Source organism: Oncorhynchus mykiss, chromosome 21, assembly GCF_013265735.2.
Source record: "Oncorhynchus mykiss isolate Arlee chromosome 21, USDA_OmykA_1.1, whole genome shotgun sequence".
NCBI lineage: Eukaryota > Metazoa > Chordata > Actinopteri > Salmoniformes > Salmonidae > Oncorhynchus > Oncorhynchus mykiss.
The window spans coordinates 45,180,282-45,199,996 of record NC_048585.1 but is presented as its reverse complement, the minus strand read 5'-3'; the positions used below and the strand labels follow the sequence as shown (position 1 = coordinate 45,199,996).

The 19,715-nt window shown below is 41.2% G+C and overlaps 1 protein-coding gene, 1 long non-coding RNA gene and 1 pseudogene across 2 annotated transcripts; all 3 read left to right on the top strand.

The window, feature by feature from the left end:
• Positions 1 to 1,529: 1,529 nt before the first annotated feature.
• On the top strand, positions 1,530 to 3,706 carry LOC110500868. The gene is made up of 6 exons (XM_036957955.1): positions 1,530 to 1,611; positions 1,758 to 2,126; positions 2,273 to 2,623; positions 2,735 to 2,863; positions 2,965 to 3,014; positions 3,116 to 3,706. The coding sequence occupies exons 1-6, from the start codon at positions 1,572 to 1,574 to the stop codon at positions 3,185 to 3,187; spliced, it is 1,011 nt and encodes a 336-aa protein (XP_036813850.1). The 5' UTR covers positions 1,530 to 1,571; the 3' UTR covers positions 3,188 to 3,706.
• Positions 3,707 to 5,227: 1,521 nt separating this feature from the next.
• Positions 5,228 to 6,184, top strand: LOC110500554. Its single transcript, XR_002470129.2, has 3 exons — positions 5,228 to 5,313; positions 5,649 to 5,686; positions 5,789 to 6,184. It is a non-coding gene; the product is annotated as an uncharacterized LOC110500554 (long non-coding RNA).
• A 473-nt stretch (positions 6,185 to 6,657) lies between these two features.
• Positions 6,658 to 18,832, top strand: LOC118942806 (annotated as a pseudogene).
• The last annotated feature ends 883 nt before the right edge of the window (positions 18,833 to 19,715 follow it).

Below are 19,715 nucleotides of genomic sequence, written 5' to 3'. Positions count from 1 at the left end.
CTGTCCCCAGTCCACCTGACTGTGCTGCTGCTCCAGTTTCAACTATTCTGCCTTATTATTATTCGACCATGCTGGTCATCTATGAACATTTGAACATCTTGACCATGTTTTGTTATAATCTCCACCCGGCACAGCCAGAAGAGGACTGGCCACCCCACATAGCCTGGTTCCTCTCTAGGTTTCTTCCTAGGTTTTGGCCTTTCTAGGGAGTTTTTCCTAGCCACCGTGCTTCTACACCTGCATTGCTTGCTGTTTGGGGTTTTAGGCTGGGTTTCTGTACAGCACTTTGAGATATCAGCTGATGTACGAAGGGCTATATAAATAAATTTGATTTGATTTGATTTGATGATTGTCCCTCTAAGAACAAACCAGATGGGATAGCGTATCGGTGCAGAATGCTGTGGTAGACATGCTGGTTAAGTGTGCATTGAATTCTAAATAAATCACAGACAGTGTGACCAGCAAAGCACCATAACACCTCCTCCTCCTCATCCATGCTTCATGGTGGGAACCACACATGCAGAGATCATCTTTTCATCCACACCGCGTCTCACAAAGATACGGCAGTTAGAACCAAAAATCATCAGACCAAAGGCCAAATTTCCACCAGTCTAATGTCCATTGTTCCTGTTTTTTGGCCCAAGCAAGTCTCTCTTCTTCTTATTGGTGTCCTTCAGTAATGGTTTCTTTGCAGAAATTTGACCATGAAGGCCTGATTCACAGTCTCCTCTGAACAGTTGATGTTGAGGTGTGTCTGTTACTTGAATTCTGTGAAGCATTTATTTGGGCTGCAATTTCTCTGAGGCTGGTAACTCTAAAGAACTTGTCCTCTGCAGCAGAGGTAACTCTGGGTCTTACATTCCTGTGGCGGTCCTCATGAGAGACAGTTTCATCATAGAGCTTGATAGTTTTGCGACTGCACTTGAAGAAACGTATTATTGACTGACCTTCGTGTCTTAAAATAATGATGGACTGTAGTTTCTTTTAACAACTAATATTAGTATTTAATGTTGTGGGCTTATGATGAAAACCAAGAGCCAGAAATGCAGCTTTAATGCAATGGTGGGTAAATGTACATTATGGATCACTTTAACCCTTGGCCTGAGTTGGGTTGGGGTTGGTAGTATTAGCAGCACTATAGATATTTCACTAAATATATATAGTTTCCTGTCCAAACATCAAAAGAGAAATCCTTTCAGTATATATGTAGTTTCTCTCAGAAAATAAACAGCTGTATTGTAGGCCGTTATTGTACATGATAATTTGTTCTTAACTGACTTGCCGAGATAAATAAAGGTTAAATAAATGTTTACAAATCGAGCCAATATATGATTGCCTTGAGCCAGTAACTCTGAATTGCTTTATAATGTCTTAAATGTCATTCCTGGGAAGCTCAAGCTATGGTAAGCCAGAGGACACACTTCTAAGATTGTAGTCGGCCAATAAACTCTCTCGTTTCAGTGTTCCCTCCTACTGCATGAAAGGTAAAGTGCCGTCCTATATTAGGTGCATATAAAGTGCCCCACTGTCAGACCCACACACGATACAGTGCAGAAGGGACTAATGTTACAATGATGAATAGAGAAGTATTTATGTTTTACATCAACTTGGGTAAGTGTAAGACATTTTAATTGAGTTCATACATTTATAGTATGTAGTTTGATATGATAGGGGAAGTGGATGTTCTGTCTGTAACGGGTAAAAATGGTTTATCCATGTTTCTGTCTTTGATCCATTTTGTTTGTTTGCTTTGACAGTTTGTGCTTTTACCAAACCAAACGTAATCCAACCAACCCCTGTGATGGTTGCTGAGCTGGGAGACACTGTGACTCTCACTTGCTATTGTCCGGATGAGTCGGTGACCAGATTTATTTGGTTCAAGCAGAGTTTTGGACAGGAACCCCTCCACATGGCATCATCTCTTTATGTTGGCCAAGAGAGTTATTATTCCAACAACTTTATCAAGGACTTTACTGAGACCGAACGTTTGGGTGTGAGGAGAGGAGAATACAGCTGTAACTTGACCATATCCAAGACAGTGCCAGGGGACTCAGCTACATACTTTTGTTCCACTACAGACATCTATGAGCAAACATTTGGAGAGGGAACTGTTTTATTTGTCAAAGGTAACTAAACATTTGCTTCTTTAATTTCAAAATGTGTGTCCCTGTATGTTGGTATGTTTGTACAGCTGCTTCATCAAATGCTAGTGATGAATACATGGCTTGTTTTTCACCCACTTAGTCTTACATTAGTTACTCACCTTCTTCAGATTCAGAGTCCAACATCATGTCTGTGCTCCAGCAGCCTGTGTCTGAGTCAGTCCAGCCAGGAGGCTCTGTGACTCTGAACTGTACAATTCACACTGAGACCTGTGCAGGAGAACACAGTGTCTATTGGTTCAGACATGGCTCAGGAGAAACCCGTCCAATAATCATTTACACCCATGGAAACTGGAGTGATCAGTGTGAGAAGAGCCCTGAGGCTGGGTCTCCTACACAGAGCTGTGTCTACAACCTCCCCAAGAGGAACCTCAGCCTCTCTGATGCTGGGACTTACTACTGTGCTGTGGCCTCATGTGGGGAGATACTCTTTGGGAACGGGACCAAGTTGGACATTGACGGTAGGTGATACAGCTTCTATTTTTGTTTATATCTACTGTATAGTCTACTATGTAGAACATACATTTACTTGCTATTCTGGGTTTCTTCTATTACTGTTTGAATATCAACAGACCATAGAGCAGATCCTCTTCTCTTGGTGTCCTGCCTGGGTGTAGTATTGGGTGTCACGTTCACCTTGATCATTGTCCTGGTTTGCATCATGCACAAGATGAACAACACAACATGTGTGCAGTGCAGAGGTAAGTTACTATCCCTTGATATTCATTGATGTCACCATTTGTTGCTGTTTCAGTAGTAGAAGAAGAGGAAGTATCCTAATATTTTTTGCCATTCATTTTAGGACTCGTCTCTCAGACCAGAGGTCCTGCAGTTACCAGGTCAGATGCAGGGGTAAGCAGAAATACTTGTATATTGTCTGAAGTCTATTGTGAAGCTTGTCTTTAACCAACTTAACTAATTTAATGTCAACAATGCTATTTTGTGCTTCACAGGACCAAGATGGAGACAGTCTCCATTACGTAGCTCTGAATCTGAGCAACAAAAAGAACAGGTCTAGAAGATAGAGAGGTCACATGGAGACAGTGGTGTATGCTGGGATCAGACAGTAGAACTGGATGAATGAACTTTTTATTAACTAGTTATAGCTTCATTAACTATCTATGAACACATAAGCAGTCAAATGTGATGAAAACAGTGGTCATGGCTTTTTTGTTATTCAATGTTGAAAAAATTGAATGCATTGCTTCTCTGACAAACTTAAAAAAATAAATAATAATAATAATAATAATAATTAGGGGTGGTGCTTATATTTGTCTTGGTACACAAGTGTGTAATGAAAATGTTTTTGTTTGTTTGTTGCTAACCCGAATCCCCCCTGAGACACCAGCAGGGAGTGGGTTCACAGCCAGGGTCACCATTGTACAGCACACCGGGAGCAATTCGGGTTAAGTGCCTTGCTCAAGGGCACAGCGACGGATTTTTTTTTATTTATTGTATTTGTTGTGACCATTTTAGCAACAATAAACTAGTTGATTGCGTTTCCAACTGTTTGAATTTGAATAAATTGAACCCACTGCATACTATGATGATGTGGCACGTTGTACAGACGGATGCTCTCAACTGTCTCAGACATTATGGTCTGTTTACAAAGCCTTGTGGTGAAGGTGGAAGTGTTGCAGTAACTTTCCACTGATGGAAACTAACCTCTTATAGACATTTAACACAGGAAGACTGACCTGCACCCACACTACTCTCTACATTGTCCCTTAGGGCCCTGTATTGTTCACACCCCTTAGTGTGAAACAGACTTTCAAGGGTCTCTCAACACAAATGTGTAGGTCAAAGTCTAGCAGTTCCACATGGTAAATGATTTAGGCTTCTTGCAACATAACTACTCATAGTGAAAGTTGCACAATAGCCAATACCACAGAAGAAGGGCAGGCCATAGTTAGGCCTCATTCTGTTGTAGTGTTAGTTTTTTTGTTGTTTTTGTTAAGACTACTGATTGCATGCCACACACAAACTCACATACACAGCAACCTATTTACAGGTAGTCTGTGGTCTGCTATGAACAAAACACGAGGTTGTAGCTAGATGTACTTTGGTGAGGCATGTTGGGCTTCTGCACAGGACCTACCGAACCTCTCTCTCTCTCTCTCTCTCTCTCTCTATGTGGTTTCCAGCAGGATGTCTCAGTGGTGTCAGTCAGTTGTTTCACATACTCTATACTTGCTCTTCAAGTTGCCCATTTGAGCAACAGTAGACCACTATTTTCATGATGCAGCTTGTTATCTGTATATATATTCAGATGAACTTTCTATTCGGTCATTTGACCAAGACATCTGAGGTACTTTGCCTAACACACATGACAGTTTTAAGTGTGATGTAAAGTATCATCATAATCTGGGACAAGAAGAAAGAGCCTCCTCATATTTATATCATGGGAGGGCTTTTATCTGTCCATACATTGGAGAATAAAATGTAGATGAGATATTGCTGGCTAAGCAAATATCATATTTATATCATGTGATGGGTGAGGTTCCTTTCCGTCCATACTTTGGAGAATAAATTGTATATGAGATAAGACTATTACCATGTTTTCTGTAGATGTTTCTCTGTGTAATGAAGTGACTGTGTGGTGGTCATAGAAGCCCTCGAGGATGACAGGGTCATAAAATGTGGCCAACAAGGTCACAACTACTGTATGACTCCCATGGACAACAACGGCAAGAACAACTGATGAAGTGAAGTGATCCATTGATGTTTGTGGTTATGTCTTATACGTTCTGGTGGACAAGCCCTCAGGTGGATGGCTGTAGTACATAGTATTGTAGACAGTATGAGCTGTATTTAGGTCTAATAAAGGATGAATCCACACTAGTCACATTCAGTTTCAAAAATAAAATGAACATAGTCATATTCAAACCTGCAATGTGATAAAGTTGTGCAACACATGTTCAAGCTGTACAACAACATGAATACACAGTGTTTGTTGCATTCATGACCTACTGGCCAGCCAATCAAATCTGACCATCCAGATCAGACGGTACCTGAGATCAACCAATGAAAGCAAACACAAGTTCCCTTTCTCTTCTGTAGAGAGACTGCATTTCACACAGGTCAATATCATCACTTGAAGGAACAAGCCAGATGGACCAACTCTTCATCTTTCTTTTCATCTGGAAAGCTTGTAAGTAACATCTAGGTCAATTTACTAATCTTATAACTGTTAAACATACATTACAGGTTCTTCCTACAGTGGGGCAAAAAAGTATTTAGTCAGCCACCAATTGTGCAAGTTCTCCCACTTAAAAAGATGAGAGAGGCCTGCATATGAGTAGTTACACTAATATCCTTGCTGCTGTTTTGCATGTTTCCAGCATATGACTAGTTACAGTAATATACTTGCTGTTGTGGAATTTTTCATTGACTATAATTTTTTACGATGTCCAAACCATATTGATTGTTTCAGCGAGATAGCTTGTATATGTAGCAAGTTTTTATCTACTTGTTTTTAATTTGAAGATGCAACTGATAGATCACCAACCCCATCAGTCAATCAGGTAAACTCTTTGTTGTATCACTTTTTCCTCCATCTCAAAAGGGTTTATCTAGGAGAAGTGACCAGTATAATGTCTTGTTATGGCTCCACCTCTCTCACACAGAACCAAGACAGTGACGTGGTAAACTATGCAGCTGTGAGTTTCACCACCAAGAAAAGCCCCTCCTCCAGAAGAGAGAGTGCCCAGACCAGCAGAGAGGATGCAGAGTACTCTGAGGTCAGGTACCTTCAGCAGGAGTGAGATATGGGAAGAACCTCACCACATTGAACGGAAACCACATCCATTTACAATAGAGATAACTTTGAAGGCATTGTGATGACTGGTAAAACAACTGCTTTTAGTATGTAAATAATAGCTAAATAAAATAGGAAATAGCTCTACTTGTAACCTGGAGAAGAAACATGTATTAGAATATTCGATGAGTAGGCTTTCATTGTTTCTCCAATGTCTTAAATATGCAAATTACCTCTTAACTGAATAAATGTTGGTGATCAAAAATCACTCCTTAATTTATTTATTTAATTTAATTTAATTTAGTTTGTTGTTACATCCAAGTGTATTTTCATCACATGTTATATGTTGACGTTTAGATATGTTAAACTGTCAACAATTTTTATCCTGAAGTTGAACTGTAAAGTCAAAGTGAAGACTGGGAAGTTCCTAAGTAGGTTTGAGTTTCCTTACTCACAACATGGGTTACCATCTGATCCAAACATCATATTTTCAGGTTGTATTTTCTTGTATCCAGTCTCGCAAAGTGACACTGATTCAATCTTCATAGAAGGACTGTTTCTGTTCCACATATGACCAACTGAACAGCCAATCAGGTGTTCAGCTGAACACATTTATTAGACCAATCAGACCCCACCTCGATCTAACCAATCAGACCACAGATGTGTGATTCAATGTCTTTTTACAAGTTGCACACTACGAATCACCCCTGATCCAGAAAAGCTAGGGGTGAGGACAAGATGGTTGAGCCATTGGTCTTTCTTCTTCTCTGCAACTCATGTAAGTGACACATTTCCTAAGAAAGTCTACTTTCAATCTGGGTCCAATAATATGTGTTTGGTATATTGTCTCAATGGAAATACCTGATTTTGTTTCAGATGTGACTAAATCATCTGAGACTTCTCAGCCTGCTCCATTCCTAGCTGCAAAGTTGGGGGACAACGTGACAGTTGAATGCCATGTAACCAGTAATGTTGATCACATGGTGTGGTACAAGATGACCACTGGCAATAAACTGCAGTGTGTGGCAAAGGCAGAGATCGTTACCAAACATGCACATTATTTTGGTGACTATATAAATGGCCGTTTTGGTGGATTGATAAAAGTTGGGATATTTCACCTAAATATGTCTTCAACAAAGCAAGAGGACATTGGAATATACTACTGTGGAGTTTTGCACTTAAACTTCATAGAGGTTGGACCTGGAACCACCTTGAAGCTTAAAGGTAATGCAATTACTTGTAAGAAGGGAACAAAGCTTGAAGTCATACGCTGAATAATGAATGATATGCTGAAATATAATATGTGACATGATATAAAAAAACATATATTTTTACGATAAATCAGTTACATTTCATTTCAAAGGTGAAGAGTTGAATAGTAATACTGTTGTCCGGCAGCCTGTGTCTGAGTCAGTCCAGCCAGGAGACAATACACACTGAGACCTGTGCAGGAGAACACAGTGTCTATTGGTTCAGACATGGCTCAGGAGAATCCCATCCAGGAATCATTTCCACCCATGGAGACAGGAGTGATCAGTGTGAGAAGAGCCCTGAGGCTGGGTCTCCTACACAGAGCTGTGTCTACAACCTCTCCAAGAGGAACCTCAGCCTCTCTGATGCTGGGACTTACTACTGTGCTGTGGCCTCATGTGGGGAGAGACTGTTTGGGAACGGAACCAAGCTGGACATTCAAGGTAATTCCCAATTAATATGTAAGTATCCCCAAAATATACTGTATATTCATGCAAATGGCCTACCTCCAAATGATCCCATACATTTGTCTCATAAAGCTATTCAATATCACCATCAGCTTTTGATTACTTACTGTTTGATGACCTTCCTAAGCGCTCATGAATATAATATGAATTCACTGATACCCTTTCCACAGTTCCAGAGCATCATCCTCCATTTGATCTGAGTCCTACTGTTCTGTCATTGGTCGTCTCCAACATCGTTCTGGGGATAGTGACCCTTCTACTTGTCTGGGCGCTGTGCAAGAACAGAGATAGCGGAGGTATTACTTTATATCTAATGTATGCATTGTATCTAATGATATAACTGATGTATCTAAAGTTTCATCTCTATGCAATGTACATTCTGTAAAGATCAGTTTGATGCCCAACATATATGCATTGTTAATTCACTTATTTGGGGTAGGGGGCAGTATTGGGTAGCTTGGATGAAAAACGTGCCCAAATTAAGCTGCCTGCTACTCCGCCGTAAAAGCTAGATTTGGATAGAAAACACTCTGGAATTTCTTAAACTTAATCTTTAAAATGGTGTAAAATACTTGAATGCTTGAGGAATTTAATGAGATTTTTGTTGTTTTGAATTTGGCGCCCTGCACTTTCACTGGCTGTTGCGGGGGGGTTAACATCTCTAGGGTAGGGGGCAGCATTTTGGATGAAAAGCATGCCCATATTAAACGGCCTGCTACTCGGGCCCAGAAGATATGATATGCATATAACTGGTCTGTGAGTATAACATAACTGATTTAGCAGGTGAAAACCTGAAAAAAAGCCATTCAGGAAGCAATAGTTTTCTATTCAATGCCATTACAGTATCTATTGACTTAGGACTCCATTTGCAGTCCATTTGCAGTTCCTATGCCTTCCACTAGATGTCTTTAGAAATCGTTTCAGGCTTGTATTCTTTTAAATGAGGGAGTAAGACCAGTCTGAATGAGTCGACCCTAACATGTCGTGTCGCAGAGTTTTTTCAGGCGCATGTGCATTTCTTGTTTACCTTTTATATTGAGGACGTTATTGTCCGGTTGAAATATTATAGATCATTTAGGCTAAAAAACAACCTGAGGATTGAATATAAACATCGTTTGACATGTTTCTATGAACATTACGGAAACAATTTGGATTTTTTGTCTGATTGTTTTGACTGAGTTTGAGCCTGTGGATTACTGAAGAAAACGCGCTAACAAAACAGAGGTTTTTGGATATAAAGAGACTTCATCAAACAAAAGGAACGTTTATTGAGTAAATTAATGTCTTCTGATTGCCACCATATGAAGATCATCAAAGGTAAGGGATTAATTTTGTCTCTATTTCTGAGTTTTGTAACGCTTCTGCTTGGCTGGTTACTGTTTGTAATAATTTGTCAACTGGGCTATGTTCTGGGCTAGGTATGCTTTCGCCGAAAAGCACTGTGGTTGGTTTAACAAGAAGTTAATCTTTAAACCTATGTAAAATATGTTTTGTTTTCTGAATTTTTATAATGAGCATTTCTGTAGTTGAATTTGGCGCTCTGCAACCTCACTGGATGTTGGACAGATGGGACGCTAGCGTCCCACATACCCTAGAGAGGTTAACTACATGAGGTTAAAAAGAAATGGATTGTCATACAAAATGACAGCTTATAATAGCTTCCTCTATTTCAATCTCTTTGAAGGGAGGACTGATGTCCCAACGTCCAAGGGCAATCAGGTAAATTTGTCAACATTTTTAAATACAGAATATTTTCAGTTTATTCTGTGAATAACACTTGTATCTTTTATCAGTCGTCCACCGCAGGACCCTAACCCTAACCCTGATGCTAAGGAGCCAGAACAGGCTGATACCCCAATACACACTGGAAGAATGGGGAGGTTTGTGGAGGAGTGGTGGAACGAGTTCTAGGCCATCTCTGCCAAGGGCACGAACGCTGCCCACTCCCCCGGCCGGTCCTGGAAATAGGACCTCAGAAACATACCCACATCCTGGTTTACTCTCTCCACCTGCCCGCTACTCTCAGGGTGAAAACCTGAGGTAAGGCTAACCGAGACCCCCAGATGTTCCATGAACGCCCTCCAGACCCTTGAAGTGAACTGTGGACCTCGATCAGACACTATATCCTCAAGCACCTCATAGTGCCGGAAGACATGTGTAAACAAGGCCTCTGTAGTCTGTTGGGTCGTAGGGAGACCGGGCAGAGGGAGGAGACGACAGGACTTAGAGAAACAATCCACAACGACCAGGATAGTGGTGTTTTCCTGTGAAGGAGGAATATCAGTCAGGAAATCCACTGACAGGTGCGACCATGGCCGTTGTGGAACGGGTAAGGGTTGTAGCTTACCTCTGGGCAGGTGTCTAGGAGCCTTGCACTGAGCGCACACTGAGAAGGAGGTAATATAAACCCTCACGTCCTTAGCTAAATTGGGCCACCAGTACTTCTCACTAAGACAGAGCACCGTCCGACTGATACCAGGATGACGGCAGCAGACGGAACGTACATACGCCCAGCCGGACACTGAAGGGGAGCGGGCTCTGTACGCAACGCCTGCTCAATGTCCGCGTCCAGCTCCCACACTACCGGTGCCACCAGGCAAGAGGCCGGGAGTAAGGGAGTGGGATCCATGGGCCCCTCCTCTGTGTTGTCGTGTCTTTGGCTATGCCGGATTAAGTGATATGACATGCTATTCTATAAAATAATTTCTCCATAATTGATATCACCTGATTGAGCTAATCATGTAAATGCTAATAACTAGAGAGTCGGTGTTACTGAAATTGAATTATGCCAATGTGTTTTCATTAATTGAAAACCCTTAATATATTTTATGAGAATTTGTAAGATTCTTGTTTGCATAAAATAGACGGAGACCAGCCATTTCAATAATAGGTAACAGAATTTATTCTCGGAGCGTGCTCCCACTTTACCACGAGCAACAGTTTATATACAATAACATGACGTCATTTCATTGCTTAACAGAATCCCCTCCTCTCGACCGGGACAAAGTGAGGTTAATAGTTCATTCTAACTTACTAACACACTCACAGGTCACACAACATAACTGAATTAACTTTTGACCCCCCAAAATTATCGATCACCACTTAGCTGACAGTTCTAATTAACAGAAAAGGAAGTGAGTGCATTCCTAGGTTATCTAAAAACCCCAGAGCTCAGTTTCGTCGGTTCAACCATAGGTTAACTGCATTATCTGTTTACTTAATCCACAGACCATTCCTTTATTCCCAGTTGGAATGGTGTTCATTAACTTTAATTACTCCTTGTCCGTGTCTCACAATCCCTTCTTCTGAACTCAAATTGTTAATCGGATATAATAAAACAGAGTATAAGTTTGACTTATTTACAGTTCCATTTAAAATGATTTGTTCAGTCATTTAATCATAATTTTCCCAACAGTCGGGCACCACAAAATAATATTTATAGAGCAGTTATCTTCCGAATAAACTCTTAAAGACCTAGTAATATATGACATCAATAGCAGTCAATGTTAATTAATTGTCATCTTAATTCAGTCTCATCTGAAAGTTGTACATTCTTGGTTATCTGCACGAACCCTGGCTAACAAGTTGAATCAGCAATACAAAATTGGGTTTAATTATTTATTTACTAAATACCTAACTAATCACACAGAATGACACATACACATAATTAAATCATAACTTGATTACAAATGACGTCATAAAGGAAAATGTCACTAGCGGGCGGAACAGATATGACAGCTTGTTACACAAAGGAAAAGGGCTGGGTTTGAGTGAAAGCGCGGGAAGACTGAGGGACACAGGGAGAAGCTGTGCTATCGTAAATACAGTCTTATGCATTCTAAATTACCGCCCATTTGGAAAAGGAAAATGCAATAAATATTTACTCTGAGCTGCGCTTCGGTAGGTTGGTGGTAGATGGAAGACCATGTTGCCCAACCGAGTCCTTTGAAGAATGTCTCTGGTTGTCAATTGGATACGTTGTAGTAACGTCGTTGGGTGATAGACGGGATACTGTGTCTGTTCCTTCCTAACCCTCGTTTGCATTTGCTGTTGCTAACTTAACGGCTAGGAGATATCACTTCTGTAGTGAATAAGAGTTCAAAGTTCATACCATTCACAACCCAAAACTCACGCTGATGTTGGCAGTAGCGTCCCACCCAACAGCCAGTGAAAGTGCAGGGCGCCGAATTCAAAATAACAAAAATTCCTCAAGCATACAAGCATTTTACACCATTTTAAAGATAAGATTCTCGTTAATCCAGCCACAGTGTCTGATTTCAAAAAGGCTTTACAGCGAAAGCACCACAAACGATTATGTTAGGTCACCACCAATTCACAGAAAAACACAGCCATTTTTCCAGCCAAAGAGTGGAGTCACAAAAAGCAGAAATATTGATCAAATTCATCACTAACCTTTGATGATCTTCATCAGATGACACTCATAGGACTTCATGTTATCAAATCAAATCAAATCAAATTTTATTTGTCACATACACATGGTTAGCAGATGTTAATGCGAGTGTAGCGAAATGCTTGTGCTTCTAGTTCCGACAATGCAGTAATAACCAACAAGTAATCTAACTAACAATTCCAAAACTACTGTCTTGTACACAGTGTAAGGGGATAAAGAATATGTACATAAGGATATATGAATGAGTGATGGTACAGAGCAGCATAGGCAAGATACAGTCGATGATATAGAGTACAGTATATACGTATGCATATGAGATGAATAATGTAGGGTAAGTAACATTATATAAGGTAGCATTGTTTAAAGTGGCTAGTGATATATTTACATCATTTCCCATCAATTCCCATTATTAAAGTGGCTGGAGTTGAGTCAGTGTCAGTGTGTTGGCAGCAGCCACTCAATGTTAGTGGTGGTTGTTTAACAGTCTGATGGCCTTGAGATAGAAGCTGTTTTTCAGTCTCTCGGTCCCAGCTTTGATGCACCTGTACTGACCTCGCCTTCTGGATGATAGCGGGGTGAACAGGCAGTGGCTCGGGTGGTTGATGTCCTTGATGATCTTTATGGCCTTCCTGTGACATCGGGTGGTGTAGGTGTCCTGGAGGGCAGGTAGTTTGCCCCCGGTGATGCGTTGTGCAGACCTCACTACCCTCTGGAGAGCCTTACGGTTGAGGGCGGAGCAGTTGCCGTACCAGGCGGTGATACAGCCCGCCAGGATGCTCTCGATTGTGCATCTGTAGAAGTTTGTGAGTGCTTTTGGTGACAAGCCAAATTTCTTCAGCCTCCTGAGGTTGAAGAGGCGCTGCTGCGCCTTCTTCACAATGCTGTCTGTGTGAGTGGACCAATTCAGTTTGTCTGTGATGTGTATGCCGAGGAACTTAAAACTTGCTACCCTCTCCACTACTGTTCCATCGATGTGGATAGGGGGGTGTTCCCTCTGCTGTTTCCTGAAGTCCACAATCATCTCCTTAGTTTTGTTGACGTTGAGTGTGAGGTTATTTTCCTGACACCACACTCCGAGGGCCCTCACCTCCTCCCTGTAGGCCGTCTCGTCGTTGTTGGTAATCAAGCCTACCACTGTTGTGTCGTCCGCAAACTTGATGATTGAGTTGGAGGCGTGCGTGGCCATGCAGTCGTGGGTGAACAGGGAGTACAGGAGAGGGCTCAGAACGCACCCTTGTGGGGCCCCAGTGTTGAGGATCAGCGGGGAGGAGATGTTGTTGCCTACCCTCACCACCTGGGGGCGGCCCGTCAGGAAGTCCAGTACCCAGTTGCACAGGGCGGGGTCGAGACCCAGGGTCTCGAGCTTGATGACGAGCTTGGAAGGTACTATGGTGTTGAATGCCGAGCTGTAGTCAATGAACACCATTCTCACAAAGGTATTCCTCTTGTCCAGATGGGTTAGGGCGGTGTGCAGTGTGGTTGAGATTGCATCGTCTGTGGACCTATTTGGGCGGTAAGCAAATTGGAGTGGGTCTAGAGTGTCAGGTAGGGTGGAGGTGATATGGTCCTTGACTAGTCTCTCAAAGCACTTCATGATGACGGAAGTGAGTGCTACGGGGCGGTAGTCGTTTAGCTCAGTTACCTTAGCTTTCTTGGGAACAGGAACAATGGTGGCCCTCTTGAAGCATATGGGAACAGCAGACTGGTATAGGGATTGATTGAATATGTCCGTAAACACACCGGCCAGCTGGTCTGCGCATGCTCTGAGGGTGCGGCTGGGGATGCCGTCTGGGCCTGCAGCCTTGCGAGGGTTAACACGTTTAAATGTCTTACTCACCTCGGCTGCAGTGAAGGAGAGACCGCATGTTTTCGTTGCAGGCCGTGTCAGTGGCACTGTATTGTCCTCAAAGCGGGCAAAAAAGTTATTTAGTCTGCCTGGGAGCAGGACATCCTGGTCCGTGACTGGGCTGGATTTCTTCCTGTAGTCCGTGATTGACTGTAGACCCTGCCACATGCCACATGCCTCTTGTGTCTGAGCCGTTGAATTGAGATTCTACTTTGTATTGTTACACAATACATGTATGTTTTGTTCGGTAAAGTGCATATTTATATCCAAAAATCTCATTTTACATTGGCGTGTTATGTTCAGTAGTTCAGTAGTTTGCACGTTTAGTAAACAAATCAAAACTCACAAAGCGCGTTCACTAGTAGCAGACAAAATGTAAAAAAGTTCCGTTACAGTCCGTAGAAACATGTCAAACGATGTATAGAATAAGTCTTTAGGATGTTTTTAACATAAATCTTCAATAAGGTTCCAACCAGAGAATTCTTTTGTCTGTAGAAAAGCAATGGAACACGAGCTACCTCTCATGTGAATGCGCGTGAACAGCTCGTGGCACCACTGACTCAAACAGGCCTTATGAGTCCCTCCTTAACAGTAGAAGCCTCAAACAGGGTTTCTAAAGACAGTTGACATCTAGTGGAAGCCTTGAGAAGTGCAACATAACCAATATCCCACTGTGTCTTCAATGGGGGCTGAGTTGAAAAACTACAAACCTCAGATTTCCCACTTCATGGTTGGAATTTTTTCTCTGGTTTTCGCCTGCAGTTTTAGAACCGTCAGAGTGTTTTCTATCCAATACTATTAATATATGTATGCATATTCTAGCTTTTATGGCTGAGTAGCAGGAGGTTTACTCTGGGCACCTTATTCATCCAAGCTACCTAATACTGCCCCCCAGTCACCAAAAGTTAATCACTATTTCTGATTTTTGTAAGCCCTCTCCTTGGCTGGAAAATGGCTGTATGGTTTTCTGTGACTAGGTGTTGACCTAACATAATTGTTTGGTGTGCTTTTGCCGTAAAGCCTATTTCAATTTGGACACCGTGGCTGGATTTACAAGAAGTTTGTCTTTAAAATGGTGTAAAATATTTGTATGTTTTGATGAATTTTAATAATGGGATTTCTGTTATTTTGAATTTGGCGCCATGCAATTTCACTGGCTGTTGGCGAGGTGGGACGCTACCGTCCCACATATCCCAGAGAGGTTTTAAGGCTGTGTCTCCTACACAGAGCTCTGTCTACAACCTCCCCAAGAGGAACCTCAGCCTCTCTGATGCTGGGACTTACTACTGTGCTGTGGCCTCATGTGGGGAGATACTGTTTGGGAACGGGACCAAGCTGGACATTCAAGGTAGGTGATATGGCTTGCATCTTTTTATATATTTTTCAAATCTACTGTATAGAATATATATTTACTTGCTCTTCTGAGTGTCCTCTATCAATGTTTGAATCTCCACAGGCCATAGGACAGACCCTCTTCTCTTGATGTACTGCTTGGGTGTAGAATTGACTTTCTCGTTAATCCTGATCATTGTCCTTGCTTGCATCATGTACAGGATGAACCAGAGAAAGTGTTTGCAGTGCAGAGGTAAGTGACAACCTTTTAGAAGTTGCTCTTCTTTAACATTACCGTCTACAGATGTATCTGCATGGGAAGAATGAGTTGCATCTTTATCTTTGAGGTGTTTCTTTTCAGGATCCGTCTCTCTGACACCATGTCCAGCAGTCTCTTCTACAGATTCAGGGGTAAGTAGAATTCCTTACGTTTTGTATTACCATAAAAATATGTATGGAAATGTTTATGTTAAATAATAACACGTTATTATTTCCCCCTCCCACTTTTATAATTGTTTCTCACAGAACCAAGATGGAGACAGTCTCCATTACGTAGCTCTGAATCTGAGCAACAAGAAGAACAGGTCTGGAAGACAGAGAGGTCACATGGAGACAGTGGTGTATGCTGGGATCAGACAGTAGAACTGGATGAATGAAACAGTCAAATGAATTCTCTTTTTATCAACTCTCCCTTTATTAACATTATTATCTGTATTACTGTAACACATAATTACTGTAGCTACTTGAATTAAGTGCATTACTTCTCTGCCAAACTCATTTTAAATGGACTTGCTTGTAATAAGATGAATAAAGCATTTAATAGATGTAGAAGCTGGAGACGCATTATCTTAGTAAAAGGTATATTACCAGATATATTGTGAAAATATGAGTTAATATCTTAATCAGATTAGATTTTTATTTGGAAAACGTTGAGTTTGAACACAGTCTACAGTAATATTCTAGGGATTCAATAGGTTTATTGATCTTCTTGTCAGATTCAGGGTCCAGAAACATGACTGTGCTCCAGCAGCCTGTGTCTGAGTCAGTCCAGGAGACTCTGTGACTCTGAACTGTACAATACACACTGAGGCTTGTGTGGGAGACCACACTGTCTATTGGTTCAGACATGGCTCAGGAGAATCCCTTCCAGGATTCTACACCCATGGAGACAGGAGTGATCAGTGTGAGAAGAGCCCTGAGGCTGGGTCTCCTACACAGAGCTGTGTCTACAACCTCCCCAAGAGGAACCTCAGCCTCTCTGATGCTGGGACTTACTACTGTGCTGTGGCCCCATGTGGGGAGATACTCTTTGGCAACGGGACCATCCTGGACATTCAAGGTAAATCCCATTTAATATGTAAATATCCCCAACATTACTGTATATTCGTGCAAATGGCCTACTTCCAAATGATCTCATTCATTTGTCTCAAAAAGCTATACAATATCACCTTTAGCTTTTGATTCCATATTTTACTGTTTGATGATGATACGATATGAATTCACTGATACCCTTTCCACAGTTTCAGAGCATGATTCTTAGAATACGTGGACAACTACAAATACCTAGGTGTCTGGTTAGACTGTAAACTCTCCTTCCAGACCCACATCAAACATCTCCAATCCAAAGTTAAATCTAGAATTGGCTTCCTATTTCGCAACAAAGCATCCTTCACTCATGCTGCCAAACATACCCTTGTAAAACTGACGATCCTACCAATCCTCGACTTCGGCAATGTCATTTACAAAATAGCCTCCAATACCCTACTCAACAAATTGGATGCAGTCTATCACAGTGACATCCGTTTTGTCACCAAAGCCCCATATACTACCCACCATTGCGACCTGTACGCCCTTGTTGGCTGGGCCTCGCTTCATACTCGTCACCAAACCCACTGGCTCCATGTCATCTACAAGGCTCTGCTAGGTTAAGTCCCCTTTATCTCAGCTCGCTGGTCACCATAGCATCACCCACCTGTAGCACGCGCTCCAGCATTTATATATCTCTGGTCACCCCCAAAACCAATTCTTTCTTTGACCGCCTCTCCTTCCAGTTCTCTGCTGCCAATGACTGGAACGAACTACAAAAATCTCTGAAACTGGAAACACTTATCTCCCTCACTAGCTTTAAGCACCAGCTGTCAGAGCACCTGTACATAGCCCACCTATAATTTAGCCCAAACAACTACCTCTTTCCCTACTGTATTTATTTTATTTTATTTATTTATTTACTTTGCTCCTTTGCATCCCATAATTTTTATTTCTACTTTGCACATTTTCCCACTGCAAATCTACCATTCCAGTGTTTTACTTGCTGTATTGTATTTACTTCGCCACCATGCCCTTTTTTGCCTTTACCTCCCTTATCTCTCCTCACTTGCTCACATCGTATATAGACTTGTTTCTACTGTATTATTGACTGTATGTTTGTTTTACTCCATGTGTAACTCTGTGTCGTTGTATGTGTCGAACTGCTTTGCTTTATCTTGGCCAGGTCGCAATTGTACATGAGAACTTGTTCTCAACTAGCCTACCTGGTTAAATAAAGGTGAAAAGTGAAAATAATTATCCATTTGATCCGAGTCCTACTGTTCTGGCCTTGATCATCTCCATCATCGTTCTGGGGATAGTGACCCTTCTACTTGTCTGGGCGCTGTGCAAGTCTCAGAACAGAGATAGCAGAGGTATTACTTTATATCTAATGTATCCAATGCATGTGATGTTACAACTGATGTATCTAAAGTTTCATGCATCTCTATGCAATGTACATTCTGTAAATGTCCATCCATATAAGCATTGTTAATTATCTACATGGGGTTAAAAAGAGATGGGATTGTCATACAAAATAATAGCTGGCATTCCTCTATTTCAGTCTCTTTGAAGGAAGGACTGATGTCCCAACGTCCCAGGGCAATCAGGTAAATTTGTCAACATTTATAAATATAGTATTTTTTCAGTTTTTATAAGAAACCAGCCATTTCACTTTCCTTACAGCTAGTATTCAGCTTATTTATGCATTTTGTGTTATTAAGCTTTCTTGGAAGTAATAAGTAACTGTACAGTCACTGTACTAGATAAAGCCTTCTAATCTTTGTGATTGTTGTTCATTTTTCCATGAAACTTCTGTCTGCCACTGTTCCACTGACTGTCAGGTCATTGTAGTGGGTGTACGGTCTGAACAGTCATGTCTTTTGTTGAGTGTTTTCTTCCACAGGAGAATAGAAACATTATATAGTAGATCATGCTGTCATCATAATGTATTTTCTCATGGCTCCACCCCCCTCAGAATCAAGACAGTGACGTGCTGAACTACGCAGCTGTCAGTTTCACCCCCAAGAAGAAGTCCTCCTCTAGAACAGCGAGAAAGAAGACCAGCAGAGAGGATGCAGTGTACTCTGATGTCAGATACCTTCAGCAGCAGTGAAAGATATCCCCACTGTCACAGACTACAAAAATACGTTTTACAATTTGTAGCATAATAAAACTGCTTTTAGTACCAACAATTACTATGGAATTTTCAATGTAACAAATAAACTGTTGTTTTAACATTGTCTGTATGCTAGATGTATATAAAGATCCTGTAACGCCTTAAATAGCCATAACTTTTTACAGCTTTTTATTGTAAGAAATCATATGATAGAGAATCCCATTTTTGCTCTATTACTATGTGTTTTTAACATAATAAACTGTAAATTTTTACATTCTGTACATCTCTATTCTCTGTCTACAGTAAATCTCTGCGACCACATATACAATGTCATTAAAAGGAGTAGCAGAGCCTTTTATTTGAACATTTATTTAGCTATGTTTAGTCTAGATGACATACAAATGGATTTTTCAGGAGAGACCTGGTTCTCACAGACCATGAGAATCTCTTTGACTCCATATACCGCATAGATATATATGTATACGATTTACAATAGATGCTCTCTTTGTAAGAAGTGCAGTGTCAGTTCACACCCCCCATAAACGTAATGGACATATACCAGGAGCTGTGCCAGGCCCGCCACGTCTGTTGACTCATCCAGCTGTAACGCATAGAATTCACTGGCTTGTATGCAAAGCAGTAATTGTTTCAAAACATCTCCTGCCATGTCACTGTGTCGTGAAACAGTGTTGTTTGATGAAATCATTGTCTGTATAGTTTTTTTTGCCTTTTTCCCCCAGCATTGTCCCAGCCATATATGTGGCAGCAGGAAGAATTAAGTCCTCCACAATAGTATGGGGCTTGCCTGTCCTTGCCACTCGGTAGCTCACCATACAAGACTCTTCTAGCCCCTTCTTATTAATGGTATCGGTTGCTTTTATACATGTTTTACTACTCGAAAATAGTCTTTATTCTCGCTCAAAAAACTCCCGTGGCTTATTGTTCAAATTGTCATGTTTCGTTTCTAAATGTTTTCTGTCCAAACATCAAAAGAGAAATAATTTCAGTAAATGTTTCATTTCTCTCAAAAAACAAACAGTTGTATCAAGCAAATATTCGACTGGT